The sequence below is a fragment of the Petromyzon marinus genome, chromosome 80 (genome assembly GCF_048934315.1).
Source record: "Petromyzon marinus isolate PM22_M1 ecotype Great Lakes invasive population chromosome 80, UKy_Petmar_22M1.pri1.0, whole genome shotgun sequence".
In the NCBI taxonomy this organism is placed as follows: domain Eukaryota; kingdom Metazoa; phylum Chordata; class Hyperoartia; order Petromyzontiformes; family Petromyzontidae; genus Petromyzon; species Petromyzon marinus.
In genome coordinates, this window is record NC_133746.1 from 7,409,765 (window position 1) to 7,430,413 (window position 20,649).

At 49.4% G+C, this 20,649-nt stretch overlaps 1 protein-coding gene across 1 annotated transcript in view; it reads right to left on the bottom strand.

Moving 5' to 3' along the window:
- Positions 1-20,327, bottom strand: part of LOC142907643 (IgGFc-binding protein-like) — a 58,425-nt gene extending 38,098 nt beyond the window's left edge. The window contains exons 1-7 of the mRNA XM_076057214.1: positions 19,844-20,327; positions 11,344-11,579; positions 10,723-10,884; positions 8,582-8,729; positions 7,339-7,501; positions 4,375-4,510; positions 322-489 (exon numbers count right to left, since the gene is read on the bottom strand). Of these exons, the coding sequence (XP_075913329.1) occupies positions 322-489; positions 4,375-4,510; positions 7,339-7,501; positions 8,582-8,729; positions 10,723-10,884; positions 11,344-11,579; positions 19,844-20,023 (1,193 nt within the window). The 5' untranslated portion in view covers positions 20,024-20,327. The remainder of the gene's footprint in view (positions 1-321; positions 490-4,374; positions 4,511-7,338; positions 7,502-8,581; positions 8,730-10,722; positions 10,885-11,343; positions 11,580-19,843) is intronic.
- Positions 20,328-20,649: the final 322 nt, after the last annotated feature.

Sequence of the window (20,649 nt, forward strand, 5' to 3'; positions counted from 1 at the left end):
GGAGTCACAGGAAAACTAGCCAGACTTTTGGAAAAACAAAACGTCCGAGTGAGATTTGGCATGGTACATTAAATAAAAAATATAAATATCTGGCACTAAAGATGTATTACCAAAGCTATCAACAGAAGGTGTGTACCGGATTAATTGCTCCTGCGGCAAATGCTACGTTGGTCAGACGGCACGAATGTTCAGCATGAGACTAAAAGAACACCATAGGCACATGAAATAGTCCGAAATACAACTTGGCAGTTGCAGAACACGTGTGCCAACGAGGTCATTCAAATGCCCCTCCCCCACTCCTTGTCTCCCGGCTCTACTGACGCGTTGCTGTCGGAGGCGTAGAAGCAAATCTGGTGGCTCTGCATGTCCTTCCGTCCCGGTGTCCAGCTCAGTATCGTGTGGAAGAGCTTCGAGTTTCCGGCGTCAGCCTCGAGGGGACCCTTCTGCACCCCGACGGGCGCGATAGTTCCCAGCCGCATGATCGTCACACTGTGCGGGCAGACGTGCACAGACATAGATGGACACACAAACACAGGGTTCACACGCGGAACACACACACACGGATACGCGCGCCACAACAACAACCCCAATTCGCCACTAAGTGGCGGTAACGTCACCACGACGCTTGTGCCAGGCCATATGCACGTTGAGGCCACGTCAAGTGTCAAACGCCCGCTGTCAGGAGGTCACGGGGCAGACCCAGGTGCCACGGGTCGACTGACTGAGATGAGTGGCTGATGCACCACCTGTGCTCCCTACTGTGCCAACTTGCTGTGCTTTAGCCACCCGGCGCTCCGCTCGTTGTTGTGAGCGTCGCTCCTCCACCCTCTGTTATTGTTGGAGGGCGATTGCCTCCAAATTCCCAGTAGCGTCCTTCACGAGCCTCCTCCACAGAGGCCGATCCTGCCACTGCTGGTACCAGTCATCGGCAAGTCCACTCAGCTCCACATCCTTCTGTAAAACATCACTCCATCTCTTCTCTAGCCCATGCCGCGCCCGTTTAGCCCCCTCTATTCGGCTGAACAAAAGCTGTTTAGGCATGTGGTGACTGGGCATGCGGGCTACATGACCCAGCCAACTCAGCCTTGCCTGCTGGAGGAGCTCACCAATGGGACTTTGTCCAGATATTTCAAGAATATGTGAGCTCCTCACACAATACACCCTGGTTATACCCAGGATGAACCGTAGGCAGGCCAGTCTAAATGTTTATAACTGGAGTAGATGTTCAATTAAGGGGGGTCCACCTTTCGCAAGCATAGAGAAAGGAGGGAATGACCATGGCTGAGAAGACCTAAAGCTTTGTGTGGAGCGACAGACCAGGTACCTTCCACACAGCATTATCCAACCGATGAAAAGATAATGCCACTGGACTGATTTGGAGTGAGACCTCTGCTGTCAATTTGGAGCTGGTCATGAGCACACTGTCCAGGTATGGGAAACTCTCCACTCTCTCCACAACTGCTCCATCACCAATTGGGAGTTGTGGGGGTGGAGTGTCTGATGGTACAAAATACCCAGGCAGGTGCTTAGTTTTGGTGGGGCTGATGGTAAGGCCCCACCTCTTAGTGGCATGCTCCAGGTTCAGCAGCAGCACCTCCAACTCCTCCTCTGAGTGAGCGGCAATTACCAGATCATCTGCATACATAACGTGGTTGACCAATAGGGAGCCATCCCTTGACCGCACCCGGGCATCAATCAGCCTCCCATTGTATCTGTACTAGATGGAAATTCCTCTGGTAGAGCCATCGAAAGCTTCATGAATTACGTGGTCAAAAAATATGTTAAACAATGTGGGAGCCAAAATACATCCCTGTCACACCCCAAGGTGAACAGGGAATGGCTCCGACTCCCAGCCACGTAGTTTTACGCGGGCCCGCTCACCATCATGAAGGACCTTAATGATCATGAGCAGAGGGTTAGGGACTCCGAAAGCACGAAGAATAGCCCAGAGCCCAGGCCTACTGATTGTATCATAGGCCTTGACCAGGTCAATAAAGCAGAGATGTAGGTTTTCTTGGAATTCCCTACACGTCTGCTTTAGCAGACGGACAGAAAATATGGCATATGTGCAAGACCGCCCTTTCCTGAAACTTCTCCTCAGCGTGCCTGGCAAGGCGATGCTGAATAATCCTTGCCAGCTCCTTTCCCAGCACACTGAGGAGTGAGATGCCCCTGTAGTTGTTACAGTCTGTGTTTTCCATACCGAGGGATTTCCCCTCCCCCAGGACTTCAAAGAAATGCTCAGCAAATCTGCAAACCTGTTCCTGGGGGTCGGAGATTGTGTCACCGTTTTTTCTCCTAGTGATGGTAATAGGTGTGTTGCTGCAGGTTACGCGGGCCATTGAGGCAGACTCCATCTCCTCAGCAACCCGCGACCACCACCCATCCTTGCAGTGTCTCATGGCTCTCCGAACCTCCGAGCGAAGGCTGCAGTAAGCCTCCTCATTCTCTGACGTGGGATGCTGTAGACGATGAGAGTGGGCCTGTCGCTTTTTCTCAGCTAGCCTGAACACCTCCTCTGTCAGCCAGTGTCTCTGGGGAGGTCTTGACCGTGTACCCAAATCAGCCATTGCAGCTGCATAAGCCAAAGCCCTAAACCTCGCCCACTTCCCCTCGACATCAGGAGGAGTGGTGGACGATGCCAACCCCAGCCCCAAGCGATGATAAAATTCTCGCTTGCAACTTTCATCAGCTAGCTGATACCAGGCCACCTTGGGTTTTAATGGGGTCCTGGGTGTACACCCACTACCGGAGTGGAAGAATGGCAGGCGCATCTCACAGATGGCAAGTCGATGGTCAGTGGGCAGATCAGCTCCACGGTAAGTCCTGGTGTCAAGGACATGGGCCCGCATCCACTGTTTCGTCAATACGTAGTCCAGCAGATGTTCTTGCTTGGACCCGGCATGCATCCATGATGTTGTGTGGATGCGCCGATGCCGGAACAGCGTGTTGGTAATTACAAGCCCATGGGCTACACAAAAATCTAGCAACCACCTACCATTGTTATTGAGCTGATCTGGCCCATGCCTTCCAATCACTCCAGACCAGGTGCCAGCATCATGACCAACTCGGGCATTGAAGTCGCCCAACAAGACGACTCTATCCCGAGGGGCCACTTTAGCCAGCACCTGTGACAGTAGGTCGTAAAAGCCATCTGACTCATTGGCTTTGCCTGCATCTCTCCACGGATGTTCATCTTCAGTGGGGGCATAAATAACCACGACCACCTTTCCTCGCCTCCGGTTGATGGTAAGGCGAGCCCAAAGTAGTCGTGGGCTTACTGCTTCCCACACCTCACCTCCAAGCTCCCACGCCCCCTTCATTTTTTTGTTCAGAAGAATAGCCACTCCCTGTTGTTTGGTGGTCTCCTGCCCTGAGTAGAGGACTGTCCACCCATTCATGGTGGCAGGAGCCAGAGCTGGTCCACCGGACCTCCTGAATGCCACTGAGATCCAGGCTGTACCGGTCCAGCTCCCCCACAGAGGAGTCGCAGCCTCTCCTCCACAGTGAGCGTTCGAACATTCCACGTGGCCACCCTCAGTGTTTTTTTGTTGTTTCTGGAGGAGCTCCCAAGCTAAAAATTCAATCTACTGGCTCTGCCAAATGGGGTTTGGCCAGGAGACGTCATAGATGCCTGTCCCCCTGTGGCCTCCAGCACAAGCTTATTAATTAGATATTTTAAACGTGGTTTATTGGTAATTTATTTAAAGTGGAGGGGTTACCAGCCCCTTGCACCCTTCCAGAGCCCCTATTTGGCCACTGTGGTGGTTACAAACGCCATTGGGGGAATGGCCAATCTAAATTGCCCCTCCCCCCATGGTACTGCCCATCACAGCATTGCCGTCCGGCACCACGAGGAGGTAGGGGGTTGTTTTTGCCGGATACATACGGACACATGTATCTGTATGTATCAAGCGGTCACCAAGGCGGGTGCCACTGAGGTCACCACACTTACTGATCATCATCTCTAGGGGTTAGTAAGACATATCTAGGGGGTGGTGAGAAAAATCTAGGGGGTAGTGAGACATCTCTAGGGGATAGTGAGACATCTCTATGGGGTAGTGAGACTTCTCTATGGGGTAGTAAGAAATCTCTATGGGGTAGCGAGTCATCTCGAGGGGATAGTGAGAAATCTCTAGTGGATAGTGAGACATCTCTTGAGGGCAGTGAGACATCTCTAGGGGGTAGCGAGACATCTCTAGGGGGTAGTGAGAAAGCTATAGGGGGTAGTAAGACATCTCTATAGGGTAGTGAGACATATCTAGGGGGTGATCAAACATTTATAGGGGGCAGTAAGACATCTTCAGTGAGCAGCGAGTTCAATGAGCATCTCTCCTGGTTGACGATGTCACCGCCGCTCGTTCGCTCACTCACCCTGGTGCCGCGTCGCTGGGCAGGGTGATGTCCACCTGCAGCTGGAAGGGGAGCCCCTGCGTGGCCTGGAACGTTTGTCCGGCATGGGGGGTTGCCCCCGTGAACAGGGGACCCGAGCACGAGCTTCCCGTCTCGACTGCCAAAGCAAAAAGATGGCGGGGGGAGAGGGCACCACGTTTTACTCGCGCGTTCAGATCAGAATGTCAGAATCTTTATTTCGGCTGCAGGAGGAATCCGATGAGCTGTGAAGCTCTTTTCTAACGGATGTCCAGTTAGGGGCACGGGGGTCAGTAAGTTACGACAATAAACAATGCAAAACAACGATAGGAGTACAAAGTATAAAAGGTGAGCAAATTAATAAAGAAATACAAGTTAAACTGAGCTATTTTTATCTTACCAGGTAAAGCCCACTGAGCTACAGTATGTAGATAATTTTTAGAAGTGACCTGGCCACAAATGATAGCTCAACGAAGTGGCATAACACGTGGAAATTCATAGCAGCAAAATAATCTAAACAATATAGATGCATGATTCTAAATGCGGAGGGAAACCCCAGAGGACCCGGAGAAAAAAATCCACGCGACCACCACGGGGAGAGAGAGAGACACGCAGACTCCAAATATACAGCAGACGTCAGGTTCGGGATCGAACCCCCGACCTCCTGCATACCAGGCGAGGTAGTTAACATTTACTAGCCACCGGGGTTTAGCGTTGGCTTGGAGGGGGCGCCGTGGCGTCGTGCATCGTCACATGCTTTGCCCAAACCACTGCGTTGTTTAATTTGTTTCACCCAAATCAACGTTGCCGTGAATTGGTGTATTTTAAATCGAGTTGCACTATGCTCGGGGGGCGGTGGACAAACGAAACGATCCGATGTCAATGCACCCCTCTCCCCCCACCCCGAACGTGACGACTGTCGGAAGTTATTATTCTCCGTCTATTTGTCTTTGCATGAAAGGATCTTTAGTGGCGTTGAATAGCGTAAATTATCTATTTGGAGTTTGAACATCTCAACACCTCTTTTATTGTCATAAAGGGTAAAACCTAATCGTATTTTCATACTTTGATGTTGGCAAAAAGGTATCCCATGACATAGCTGCTCACCCCAAGCTTTAAATGCTCTGATACATGCATTGTCTTGGGACTGTTCGCCTTTTTTGCATTCTCTGGTCTGACACTGGTAGTGAGAATCGGCCGTAAAAAAAAGGCTGTCTCTGGTGTAGGCCAATAAATTTAAAAGACAATGCATAAATTATCAGAGCATGTTTAGTTTGCATGTTCACCACAAAGTACCGTGTGTGGTTAATGCAGTACTGTATTCCTTGCAAAGGACATCTATTTGGTGTTTAAACATCTTAACACCTCCAGTTTTATCGCCAGATAGGGTAAAACCGATTCTTATTTATCATACTTTGCTGGACTGCCTTTTCCTGGCGAGCCAGGCTTATGGCTACCTCCTCGACTCCCCACGGGGGGAGGGAGTTTCGCTGCATCTGTGTGCACGATCCACCAACCCTCGCTGCCGCCTCCACAGTTTTGGATTACAGTAGATCCCCTCCTATTAACGACGGTAATGGGATCCGCTAAACCAGTCGTTAAGGGATTTCGGCGTTAAGCGAGTATAGGAAATATATGTTAAAGGCTTAATTTGTTCCGATAGCATCCATAGTTTTTAACCCCCAAAAAGTACTTTATAATATTTAAGCAATGGATATTTATGCATAAAGATACGAACAACATTATAAACACAATATTAAAATGCATTCGTTCATATTTACTGTACCTACAACAGCCCGTCGTTAACAGGGGAATGGTCGGTGAGCGAAAACATTGGGCTCTATGGAGGCCCGTCGATTAGTCATTAACAGGGGTGGTTGTTACGAGGGATTCTACTGTACACTACTATACAGTACACTATTAAACAATAATATACACTAGACACTACTGTGCACTACTATACACGACACTATACACTACTATACACTCCACTATACACTCCACTATACACTACACTATACACTACACATTGGGTTCTATGGAGGTCTGTCGTTAAGTAATTAGTCGTTAACAGGGGTGGTTGATACAAGGGGTTCTACTGTACACTACGATACACTACACTACTATACACTATAATATACACGACACTATACACTGCACTATACACGCCGCATTGGGCTCTATGGAGGCCCGTCGTTGAGTGATGAGTTGCTAACAGGGTTGGTCGTTAAGAGGGGTTGTACTGCATGTGCAGAACCAGCATAACCACCACCACTGCCGCCGCCACCATCACCAACGACCACCCAGCTCGATAAACCAACGTGGAGAGCAACTCGTGTCGAGTGAGGGCTACATTTTGCCCATAACAGGCTTGAAACGCGCGCGTTTTTTTTGCTCCTCAGCTTAAAAGTCATGCAATTAGACGACGCCACTTTCGGTGGCGATAAATAATGTAAGTGACGCGGTGTGTGACGTCACGTCCTGTGACGACGTCACAGTGTCACGTTGATTCCAAAACAGAACAGGATATCCAGTAATTTCCTGCGACGTCATGCTTTTGCATAGCTGTCAAACCCGTATGGTTTACCCCATATTCTTCTATATTGAAATTTAGTTTTCAAGTTATTACGGCGTACAGCCATTTCAATACAGACACATTTTTTTTTACTATTTGTTTGTATTTCTCCCTTGTGATGGGACTTTTGAGAATGAACGTTGAGATTTATAAGTGGCACGGGTTGACCAATAAGGTCTGAATTGGTCTGTAATAAGGTAGGCATTGCTAAGGGGTTGACAGGTATGCTTTCGCGTTGATCCGAAACCGAACGAAATGTCGAGTTATCCTGAATGTGACATCTATGCACGATTTCAGATGATGATTATTATTATTTATTCATCTGGAAATAAGGTAACACGTCGCCAAGTGACTTCGCGACACGCGCGCCTAACAGGCGTGCTGCGACTCACTCTCGAAGAGGACCTGCAGTGGGATGCTGGAGAGCGGGCTGCTGGGGGAGTATGAGTCGGAGCCCATGGTGATGCTATTGCGCGGGAAGTCCTCGATCATCAGCGCCAGGGCCCAGAGGCCGGAGGCGGTCACGGGCACCGTGAACGTGATGGTGCACGTGTCCTGCCACACACACAGCGGCAACAGCAATGCAAAAGGGGCACGTTCATTCATCCGTCCACGTAGTTATCCGTTTGCCACGTAGACTTTCGAGGTCGGGCTCTGTTAGCTATAATACAATGGTACGTCGAAGCCGAGCCAAATGTGGGGCCATCACTGTGCGGGTGGTTTATTTTTTTCCCACTGGCTACACATAGTGCCGAGCCTGAACCAACCTGTGATGTGCTGCTGGCCTCGCAAGAAGACGTCTAAATCTAGCTCGAGGACAGGCAGGGCCTGGGGGCAGGGCTAATGACGCATACATTGAGTTGTGATGTTATCACGCCTGAAGAAGAAGCTAAACAAAATGGCGCCCGAGCAACGTCGGCCCCTTGGGGCGTTGAATAAGTGTGTGCGTGAGCGAGTGTTTGTGTGTCTCTATGTATGTACGTGGGAAGTGGTAGTGAAGCAGTAAGCATGCTGCGCTCGAACCTGAGTTTGATTTATGCTCACGGCCAATACCAGTAACGATTATCTGAATCGGTCCTGGACCTACCCTAGGTCGACTCAGCCTCAAATTAATACCTGGTGCGGTGTGTAAACATTGCCACATGGTTAGACAAAGCAGGCCAAGCATGGTGCTGGCAACCCACCCCCTCGTGTGCCGTGCCGAACCTCATAAGTGCTCGCTAACAGGATTTGCTTCTACAGTCTGTGAAGGCTATACGGGGGATCTTTATCGTGTTCCATGTATGTATGTTGAACTTCTTTCACACTGTATGTAGCCAACCATGCTAATTGGAGGTGTGGGGGAAGGACAACAAGCTAAATACAAAAAGCAGTTCTAAAGAAATTAGTTTGTCAAACTAGATGATTTAAAAGTACACAGCTCCCAGTGGCTTCTTAATACCAGAAGGAAGAGCCTTCCAGACGGCCGCACGATGCCAAGAGGGAGTCATTGGTGAGCAGTGGCGCCACGGTTAGTGCGCTGTAACGTGCAGCCTCAGTGTCTCAAATCTCCCAAGCCAGCCAAGTCACCATCACCTCCTCCTCCACCTCCTCCTCCCTCCTCTTCCTCTCGTGATGGAAGCGACAGGGACGCACCTGATTCAGCGTCCCAAAAGGAGCGACTCCGCAGATGTCCCCACACTCATTGTGCACGTTGTTGTTGTTGGCATATCGACACTTCACCACATCGCCCTCAGCGTCCAACACGGGGATGGCCCACACCTTGGTGCAGCCCACTTTGAGCCTGAGGGCACACGTGATGACACCGGTGATGCGAGTTGAACGAAAACTAAACTAAAAACCACTTTGTATTTTACCAGGTAAGGCCCCACTGAGCTGTGTAGCTCTTTTTCAGAAGCGAACTAGCCATCACAAATGATAGCCCAACGATGTGGCTGATCACGTGGAATGTATAGCAGCCATGGTGACAGTTGTATAGACTCGTCAAAGGACAAAGAGCCCCCGTATAGCCTTAACAGACTTTTGGGGCAAGTGCTATTAGTGAGACCCTATGACGGCCAGCACGGCACACGAGGGGGTGGGTAGCCAGCACCATGCCCGGCCGCCTTTGTCCCCCGAGGGTCAATGTTTACACATCGCACCAGGGACCATCATAAATGATAGCTCAACAAAGTGGCTTATCATCACGTGGAAATTTATAGCAGCCAAATACTCTAAACACGTGATGTTTGTTGTAAATGTGGAGAGAAAAACCAGAAGACCTGGAGAAAAATCCACGCAACCAGAGAGACACGCGCACATCAAATATACAGCAGGCGTCAGGGTCGGAATCGAACCCATGACCTCCTATATACCAAGCGAGGTAGTTAACATCTCACCACTGCCAGTTACACTTTGGGCCAGTGCGGTGCGGCAACCCTGTACGTATGTATGTTGAACTTTTTCACACCGCACGTAGCCAACCACGCTAATCGGAGGTGCAGGGGAAGGACTACAAACTAAATGTGTCATATGAAACGAAGTTACGGGTCGTGTGAAGTGAAGTCACGGGTGGTGTAAAGGGAAGTCACGGGTCGTGTGACGTGAAGTCATGAGTTATTTTAAGTGAAGTCACGGGTCATGTGAAGTGAAGTCATGGATCATTTGAAGTGAAGTCGCGTGTCATGTGAAGTGAAGTCATGGGTCATGTGAAGTGAAGTTGCGTGTCATGTGAAGTTAAGTAACAGGTCGTGTGATGTGAAGTCATGGGTCATGTGAAGTGAAGTCGCGTGTCATGTAAAGTTAAGTAACGGGTCATGTGAAGTGAAGTCACGGGTCACGTGAAGTTAAGTAACAGGTCGTGTGCAGTGAAGTCACGGGCCATGTGAAGTGAAGTCACCGGTCATGTGAAGTGAAGTCATGGGTCATGTGAAGTGAAGTCATGGGTCATGTGAAGTGAAGTCGCGTGTCATGTGAAGTTAAGTAACGGGTCGTGTGAAGTGAAGTCACGGGTCACGTGAAGTTAAGTAACAGGTCGTGTGCAATGAAGTCACGGGCCATGTGAAGTGAAGTCACGGGTCATGTGAAGTAAAGTCATGGGTCATGTGAAGTGAAGTCGCATGTCATGTGAAGTTAAGTAACAGGTCGTGTGAAGTGAAGTCACTGGTCATGTGAAGTGAAGTAGTGGGTCGTGTGAAGTGAAGTCAAGGGTCGTGTGAAGTGAAGTCACGGGTCACGTGAAGTTAAGTAACGGGCCATGTGAAGTGAAGTAGTGGGTCGTGTGAAGTGAAGTAACAGTTCGTGTGAAGTGAAGTTACGGGTCGTGTGAAGTGAAGTCACGGGTCACGTGAAGTTAAGGAGCGAGTCGTGTGAAGTGAAGTCACAGGCCATGTGAAGTGAAGTAGTGGGTCATGTGAAGTGAAGTCGCAGGTCGTGTGTAGTGAAGTCACGGGTCATGTTTAGTGAAGTCACGGGTCATGTGAAGTGAAGTCGCAGGTCGTGTGAAGTGAAGTAACGGGTCATGTGAAGTGAAGTCATGGGTCACATGAAGTAAAGTCACAGGTCGTGTGAAGTTAAGTCATGGGTCATGTGAAGTGAAGTCATGGGTCACATGAAGTAAAGTCACAGGTCGTGTGAAGTTAAGTCACGGGTCATGTGAAGTGAAGTCATGGGTCACATGAAGTAAAGTCACAGGTCGTGTGAAGTTAAGTCATGGGTCGTGTGAAATGAAGTCACGGGTCGTACTTGGCCCCGTGGGCCACAGGCTCCCCCCCCCCAGGCTTGGTGCAGGCACGTACTTGATAAGCGGCTTGGAGGTGGTCATGGGGGAGATGTTGGGGCTGCCGGTGTCGCTCCGGGTCCCCGGGTTGAGTATGCCGATCACGGACCACGAGCTTGCCACGGTATTGGTCCCGGAAACGGTGGCCACTTGCGCGTTCACCCAGCAGCAGCTCGCGAAGCTATAGTCGGTCCAACATGCGCGGCGTGCCACCACCGCAATCATCGTCGTCATCATTGGCAAAAGCACCACCTTCGGCGCCATCCATGTCACGGTGGTCATCTATTTACATTTTTATTTTATTTTAACTGGGTAAGGGCCCACCGAGCTATATTGCTCTTTTTAAAAGCGACCTGGCCATCACCAATGATAGCTCAAAGAAGTGGCTTATCATATGGAAATGTATAGCATCCAAATACTCTAAACACGTGTTTATAAATGTGGGGGGAAAACCCGGAGGGTCCAGAGAAAAATCCACGCAACCAGGGGGAGAGAAGGCATACCCTCCAAGCAGGTCGGGATCAAACCCACGACCTCTTGTATACCAGGCGAGGTAGTTAACATCTCCTAGCCACCATAGCGCCTTTCGTACATACGTTGACGTCGTCATTAACATCATCGTCGGCCACGTGTCTTTCACCTGATGATGCTTTGCTGCGTGGCGGGAACCGTGAAGTTGAAGTTCCCCGTGCCCACCATCCAGTCCGAGTTGCTGTTCTGCTCGATACACGCGATGCTCATCGCGCGCCTTTCACTGCAGCCCTGGGTGCATTGCCACGAGTCGCCCGTGGAGAAGTACACTCCGACCGCGATGTCGTTGTCCGTGCAGGGGGTCATGGAGGAGCGGCGCCAGGCCAGCATGTAGCTGAACTTCACCTGGCGGAAGAGAGTCAACGCGGGCGACACGAGCGTGGTTGTCATCTGGTGACGGGCAACGAGAGCCCAATCCCTGACGATGCCTGCTGCTGTACTTTTGGAGTTTGCGGTGTCCCCCCCCCACCCGTGGTGGTTGCGTGGATTATTTTTCTCCGGGTCCTTCGGTTTTTCCCTCCACATTTAGAATCGACATCACGCGGTTTAGAGTATTTGGCTGCTGCTGCTGCTGCAAATTACCACGTGATGAGGATGATCAGCCGCCACTTGGTTGAGCTACCATTCGTGATGGCCATGTGGCTTCTGACAAAGAGCTACGTAGCTCGGTGAGGCTTTACCTGGTAAAATAAAAACTAGTTTACAGCAATTAGCACCATTATTATTATGGAGAGAATTTTGCGGATTTTCTCTACGTTTTAATGCAGAAGTGCACCTCTAATCATACGGCTGTTAAAGATAATTCATAATAAAGATAATGACGAGAATTTCCTGGCTTGCTGCTGGTTGGCCTCCTCTCCTCCCCAAACACAAACTCTGTTGCTGTTGGTAGTGGTTGCTGCAGGGCTATTGCCACCGAAAATAGCTGGGTAACTGGCTACACGGGATTTTCCAGTTAACACACGTCTAATCATACGGCTGTTAAAGATAATTCATAATAAAGATAATGACGAGAGTTTCCTGGCTTGCTGCTGGTTGGCCTCCTCTCTTCCCCAAACACAAACTCTGTTGCTGTTGGTAATGGTTGCTGCGGGGCTATTGCCACCGAAAATACCTGGGTAACTGGCTGCATGGGATTTCCCAGGTAACAATTAAACATTGCATTGATTTGAACAGGCGTGGGGAGGTTTGGGGAAGACGTTTAATAATGATAGCAATTGATAGCAACACCAAAGAGGTGGGAGTAGACATGCAGAAGAATCACACGCGATGTTTTTGTTGGGTTAGATCACGTAAATATAAATGTGCCGTTAAATGTTGTAGTCGTGGTTTTACTCTCCAGCACACAACCGGTTAGTGCTGAGCTAGTAACGAATTGGCCACGTTTTGTTTACGTGGTAAACCCCTTTACTGATTGGCCGTGTCAGGTGGTGGTGGCGGATTTAACGACACAACATTTATATTCACCCAATCTAACCCAACCAAAAAACTTTATTACGAATAATATTGGTTGCGAAAACCTAACTACTTGGTGTAAAAAAGACTGACGCAGCTCGCTTAAAATAACTCTTAACTTTTCGACCGTGTGTGCTGTCAGTTTAAATGTACTTCTTTCAAGTCTATACAATCGGACGCACAATGCGCTTCTCCGGGAACTGCTAATTTTATTATTTTTGTTGCATAGTGCACAAAGAATGCGTTGATTTTGACAAAAAAAATATTTTGTCATATCAGAAGTTCGTGCTTTTTCTGGCACGGTACATTTTTCTGTTGTGATGGGGAAGAGGGGGCTTCCCCTGCTACCTTTCAATTCATATCACAGTCGACGCATCAGATCACAATGCCTCCTTAAATACATCCGCCTCTCCATGTAACGAATGCGAGTATTAATTTACACGACCCGCCTGTGAGTGAGGAAGTTTGCAGCAGCGTTGGTTCAGTACAAGTGCAGTGATTGTCCCACACGATCCCAGGGAACTAGAGTCGCCAATCAGGCTGGAGAGCAAACACCCCACCCTCCGATTGGTTAAGGGTACGGGGGAGCCAAGAGGGTTGTCCCCGGGGACGTTCAAAAGGGGGAAAAAGCTGGGGGGGTTGGGTGAGCGTCAGGCGAGTTTGAGAGACAGCCGGTGATTGGTGGAGACGGAGTTGCGACGAGGTACGTGGCCAGGAAGAGGTTAAAAGAGGGAGCGAGAACGGAGGTGGTGGACCGTTGCCGTGAAATAAAGACCTTAAACCTTGTAGACAAAGAAAAGGCCAGAGTCTTCTTTCACAAGCGAAGATGCTGCACTCGTTTCAACTCTCAGTGTCTCATCATCAGCGGCAAGAGTCCCGCTCTGCTTGAACGAATGCTGGTGAAACTACCCAGATGTTTACATGTAGGCAAGGACCGGTTTCGACTCTCAGTGTCTCATTATCAGCGGCAAGAGTCACGCTCTGCTTGAACGAATGCTGGTGAAACTACCCCGACGTGCACAGGTGTCGTGGCGTGACGCGCGCAGGGTTTGCAAACGGCAGTTGCATTATGTACGGGGTTGCAGACGGTGAGGTCAGCTGAGGCTAGGCAGGTGCAGGCGGGTTGCCTGGGTGACAGCAGACAGAGAGACGCCAGCAATTAGGGAAAGAGGCAGTGATTGCCTGGCTGCAAATGCAGACGGAGAGTAGGCGATAAGGGGGGAGACCACGTGCGTGAGGCGTCGAGGTGGCGCCGGTTTAACGAGGGCCATCTGAGGGCAATTAATGAGTGAGAGGATGTAAGCGGCCTGGAAGCGTATTATTAAATAATACGTATTACAATTCCTTATAGGGTAAACACATACTAATTAACTGATTACTAACGTAGTATATAATTACAATAACACATTACAACTAACTGCTAATCTACAACTCATTATTAATTATAACAATTGACTGATTACTAACCTATTATATAATTACAATACCTCCCCCCTCTGCCTCAAATCACTGCACCTGAATGAGTAAAATGATGACGTCACCCTGCTGCTGTATTTAAGACCGGGAGCAAGTGGAGGGCCTCACCATTCTGGCAAATTGCCCAATGATGCTGGTGAAACGGCGTACTCAAAAAAATTTAAATGTTGTGGATTCACTCTTCAACACACCGGTGGGCTAAAGTAGTGAACTATTTGTTTTTTGTCAACGTGACATTATTTTTTTTTTACCGATTGGAGGGTTGCGACACATTTAGAAAATAATGCGATCTAACCCAAAAACGTGTATTGCGAGGATATAAGCAGATGTGCGGGCAAACGCGAGTTGAGTTGGTTGTGAGTGAAGACAAGCAAGACGCGAGCGGAATCTTACGTGCGAGTGTGATACGGCTAGCAGTCGGGAAGCTAGCAGAGTGTATGGTGGGAAGCTACCAGAGTTTGCAGTGATATAGGCTAGCAACGGAGAGGCTAGCAGAGAGAGAAGGCAAGTGGAGTAAGCGGAGCGTAGCAGGGGAGCAGCGCAAGTGGAAGAGTTGCTACGGAGGTACGTGGTGGTGGTGAAATCGAGGAGTTATATGTTTTATTAATGCTCACCCCGAGCCCTCAATGCTCTGATAGTGCGCTGTTTTTGAGTTGTACGCCTTTTGGCGTTTTCTGGTTCAACACCAGTGGGGACTAGGCTCTAAGAAAAGCCGTCTCTGGTGTGGACCAATCAAATTCAAGGACAGTGCCAATATTATTATTATCAGAGTTGTCTCTTTTTGTTTGCATTTTGACTGCTTGTGTTGTGGTTATTGCAAACATGATGCCTTGAATAAAGGTGTCAGTTTTTGTGCCAGTTAAAAGGGTAAACCCTATTTCTATGAGTTATATATTCTTGGTTCTTTCGTTAAAGTCACGTAGAAGGGAAACAATAAAATAATACAAATATAAAACAATAAAAAAAATCCTCACGACGCTTCGACTGCAACACAAGCAATCATCAGGTGTGATGAAAACCACTGCAAAAAATGATTGCTTGTGTTACAGTTGAATTGTATTGTTATATATTTTTATTATTTTATTGTTTCCCTTCTACGTGACTTTACCGAAAGAACCAAGAATATGAATCCCTGCAGTCAAGAAAGCTTTAAATCGAGGAGTTGTGTTCGAATAAAGTGACACGGGAGAAAAGTACGTTTTCCATGTGAAATAACACCACTACACAGTCAAGGGCCCTCTCTTTTAAATATTGTACCTAGTTCGATGAAAAAAAAATCACGCAATGCACAACTCAGACTACGGGTATCCATCACGTAATCTGTCCTTGCACGTAACAAATAAGAGTAGAGCGATACCACCCCGGTTTACGTCGAAGGGAGGGGTTGCGTTCCTGCAAGGTGTGACGACGACGACGTATATCGAAACGACGACGAGGGGTAGTCAGTAGTGGTGGTGGTGGAGGAGGCTGAGAGTAGGCGACGGATAACGAGACAGGATGGACGGACGACGCTGCTGTGGACGATGTGAGTGAGCGTGGGGTTGAGGCGACCGCTATTCAGGTGGCGGTGTTAATAATGGTGGTGTTAATAATGTGACGGCGGATATCGAAACGACGTCAATCAAAGTGACGTGCAGGGGTAGTCGTGGTAGTAGTAGGAGGTGGAGTCGGAAGCTGAGAGTTGGCGACGGATAACGAGACAGGATGGACAACGCTGTCGGCGATTCGAGTGGGCGTGGGTTTCAGGTCGCCGCTAATCACGCGGCGGTGTTAATAACGACGTGACGACGGATTTGCGAAACTACATAAGGGGGGGGGGGGGGGGGGAAGACGTACATCGTGGTGGCGCTGTAGTTCTTTACACAAACCTATCGGCCCCATGGTCTTCTACGAGTGAATATTTTTTTTTATTTAGCAGTATTGCCTGCAAACGGGGGCAAGAACTCATTTGTGATACCCAGGTCGCTTCTGCAAAATAAGCTCGTAGGGGCCGTTCATAAATGACGTCACGGGGATTTTGGAAGATTTTTGACCCCCCCCCCCCGTTCGTCACACGGCGTCACGAAACGTCAGACCACCCCTCAAATATGACGTCACAAAGCTCTGCCCCCCCCCCAAAAATATATATAAAACATGCTTCAAATCGCTTTAAACTATCGTCATTGTAGTGCGTATTTAATGTGGCGCTGCACTGATGTTGTAGGAGAAAACATTTATTTAAAAAAATATTTAATTAAGTAGAACGTGTTGTCTATATTTATTTAAAGTTGCGCATTTTGATGAGACGTCACATTTCTCAAACCCCCCCTCCCCCTCGTCACACATCGTCACAAATGTCTGACCCCGCCCCCCCAGGTGCGTGACGTCATTTATGGACGGCCCCATCCCCCCCGGCAGTGCCAGATCATCCTAAGTAGCAATAGTAGCTCCACATGCTAGGGGCTCCGCACTTTCAAGGGCCCCGCGCTGAATGCTTTCAAGCTATCAATTACCGTCTAGATTTGATTTGAAGTTTTCGTGACTGCAGGGATCCATACTCTTTGGCTCTTTCGGTAAAGTCACGTAGGTCTAAAATAAAATAAATTAAATCACGACGTTTCGGGCGCAACACAAGCGTCCGTCATCAGGTGGAACAACCACAGCAAGGAACAATTGGCTGAAGTGGGCAAAAGGTGGCTGCAGTGACAAGAGGCCATACAGGTAAGAGAGGGGGGAGGAGTAAGGGGGGGAGAGATAGAGAAGGGGGATGTGGGGTAGGGGGAGGGGAGCGCTGCGAGAGCGTTTATCAATTCCGTCTACCAATTCCGGTTCAGTGATTCTGCATTTGCTCTATTACTATAGCACTATACTGCCTTCAACTTTTACGAACGACTGGGTGTTTAAGGTTAGCGATTTGTCATATTATCTGGCTGTATATCAAATGAAAAAATACAATTACTTTACTATGCAAGTAAAAAAAAATGTGCTTTTATATTCGTTTTATTTAGGGCCGTTTTATAACATGTGCTGCAGGCCCCGCAACTAGCTTCATCCGGCACTGCTCAGCGGGGCTTTGCCTGGTGGGATGGAGATGGTTTAGTGCTGTATCTGTTTGGGTGATGTATTCACATTTCTTGTACTCTGCACTCCCATCGTATTTCGTGTGTTTGTTGTTGCAACGTTCTGACCCCGTGCCACCTAACAGGACATCTGTGACAAAAGAGCCTAATAGCTCATCGGACTTCTCCCGCAGGACAAATAAATATTTTGATTCTGTCTTCTTTGGTTCTTTCGGTAAAGTCACGTAGAATGAGAATAAAATAATAAATTGATAAAATAAAATAACACAATAATATTCTCACGACGTTTCGGCCACAACACAAGCGGCCTTCATCAGGTGAAGGGAGCGAGACTGTCTGGTAGGACAGCGCTGGAGTGAGAGAGCCACGTTCAGATCACGGCTTTTAAGCTGTGTGAGAGGAACAAAGAGCCTTGACGAAGGAATTAGCATAAAATTTAGCATTGAAAAGGCTGAATGATTAGCTTGTGACTGGTCACAGAAATAGCTATGTTAAAAGTTAAAGCATACACCTCCGCAGAGGCACCCATTGATTCTGATTGATCGCCGTCAATAGCACCACAGCCTTCGTGAATTATGCAAGATATGCGTGCGTATGATCAGTCAGTTCCTGGGGAAGCGCATTGTGGTCGCATTTGCTTATCTGTGCTCGCCATCAAAATGAATTAACCGACTTGTCAGCAGCAGCAGCAGCAGCCCTGACGGAGATTGTAACGACCAGAGGTTAACAGTAGAACCGATCCCCTTGCTCAGACGTTCATAATCTGTCAGGCGATGACAGTCGGTGAATTTGTTTTGATGGCGCGCATAGATAGAGCAACAGGACCGCAATGCACAGGAAGCATTTATTAAATAGGCGTGTGTGTGCGTGTGTGTTTGCATAGTTCGCAAAAAGCATTTGGTGATTTTTGATATTTACGCCACTTTTTTGAAACTTAAGGCAAAAAATGGGAAAAATATTACATCTGATGGGTGAGGGAGGCACAGCACGGCACACACAAAGAAAAAGATCCCCCGTGTAGCCTGTAACATACTGTAGGGGCAAGTGCTGTGAGCTAGCACCTCACACACAGACACAGACAAAGATCCCCCGTGTAGCCTCTAACAGGCTGTAGGGGCAAGTGCTGTTAGCTAGCACCTCACACACAGACACAGACAAAGATCCCCCGTGTAGCCTCTAACAGGCTGCAGGGGCAAGTGCTGTTAGCTAGCACCTCACACACAGACACAGACAAAGATCCCCCGTGTAGCCTCTAACAGACTGTAGGGGCAAGTGCTGTTAGCTAGCACCTCACACACAGACACAGACAAAGGTCCCCCGTGTATCCTCTAACAGGCTGTAGGGGCAAGTGTTGTTAGCTAGCACCTCACACACAGACACAGACAAAGATCCCCCGTGTAGCCTCTAACAGGCTGTAGGGGCAAGTGCTGTGAGCTAGCATCTCACACACAGACACAGACAAAGATCCCCCGGATAGCCTCTAACAGACTGTAGGGGCAAGTGCTGTGAGCTAGCACCTCACACACAGACAAGTGCTAACAGACTGTAGGGGCAAGTGCTGTGAGCTAGCACCTCACACACAGACACAGACAAAGATCCCCCATGTAGCCTCTAACAAACTATAGGGGCAAGTGCTGTTAGCAAGCGCCTATGAATGCCGGAAGCATACAGGAGGGAGTGGGTGGCCAGCATCACGCCTGACCGCCTTTGTCTCCTTAGTGGCGATGTTTACACACCGCACAGTTCAAATCTTATTGAGGCTGCGTCCACCTCAGGTGACGCCCAGGACCGTTTCAAATAATCGTCACTGGTGTTGGCCGTGAGTGGGAATCGAACCTGCTAACCGCTATGCCACCGCTCCCCATATACAAAGACAAAGATCCCCCATATAGCCTTAACAGACTGGAGGGGCAAGTGCTGTTAGCGAGCACCTATGAAGGCCGGCACCACGCCCGACCGCCTTTTTGTCTCCCTAGTGGCAATGTTTACACACCGCACCAGGTACTCATTTGAGGCTGAGTCGATCTAGGGGAGGCCCGGGACCGGTTCAGATAATCGTCACTGGTGTTGGCCGTGAGCGGGAATCGAACCCGGGTAGCCAGGTTCATAGTGCAGCGCGCTAACCGCTACACTATCGCTCCCCATATACAAAGACAAAGATCCCCCATATAGCCTTAACAGACTGTAGGGGCAAGTGTTGTTAGCGAGCACCTATGAAGGCCGGAACGGTACAAGAGGGGGTGGGTGGCCAGCACCACGCCCAACCGCCTTTGTCTCCCTAGTGGCAATGTTTACACACCGCACGAGGTACTCATTTGAGGCGCACACACACGCACACAGACACAAACACGCACCCACACACGCACACACGCACGCATACACGCACGCACGCAGACACACGCGCACACACACGCACGTACACACACGCGCACACACACGTACACACACGCACGTACACACACGCACGCACACACACGCGCACACACACGCACACACACCCACACAACAACCGCCATTCGCCACTAAGTGGCGGTGACGTCACCACGACGCTTGTGCCAGGCTATGTGCACCCTGAGGCCACACGCACACACATCCACACGCACACACACCCACACGCACCTGGTTGTCGTCTTGAGGAATCCAGGAGATGGTTCCCCCGCGGAAATGGGAGCCACTCGTCGTGCCCAGGGCCAGGACAAGTACAGGCAGAGCCAGACACAGCCTCATGGTGGACTCCTGCAGGGGGGCGGGGTGGACAATCAACACGGGGTGGACAATCAATACAGGGTGGACAATCATCACGGAGGGGACAATCAACAAGGGGTGGACAACGTCTGACTAATCCCGATTCATAAATCCACAATGCCTCGTGGGTCACTTCTTGCGGACATCAAATTTCCAATGAGACATCACGTGTCCATCCCCACAACTGTCCCTCAGCACACAACACCAACAACAACAACATAAACCAACATCGTATTTTTGTTTAACACATCCCGTCAGCAACACTCACGGTCGACGCTCTCGGCGTCTCATCGACAGCACCGCTCCACGGGTGCTCGCTTGAACGTTCCAAATTCTGTGGCAGTTACGGAGCCCTCCAACACAATCATCCCCCGTGTGGCATTTAACAGACTCACTCACTGAGCCACTCACTCACCTACTCACTCACCCACCAACTCACTCACTCACCCACTCACTCACCTACTCACCCTCACTCACTCACCTACTCACTCACTGACCCACTCACTCACCTACTCACTCACTGACCCACTCACTCACTCACTGACCCACTCACTCACCTACTCACTCACCCACTCACTCACTCATCCACTCACCCACCCACTCACTCACCTACTCACTCACTCACCTTCTCACCCACCCACTCACTCACCTACTCACTCACTCACCTTCTCACTCACCCA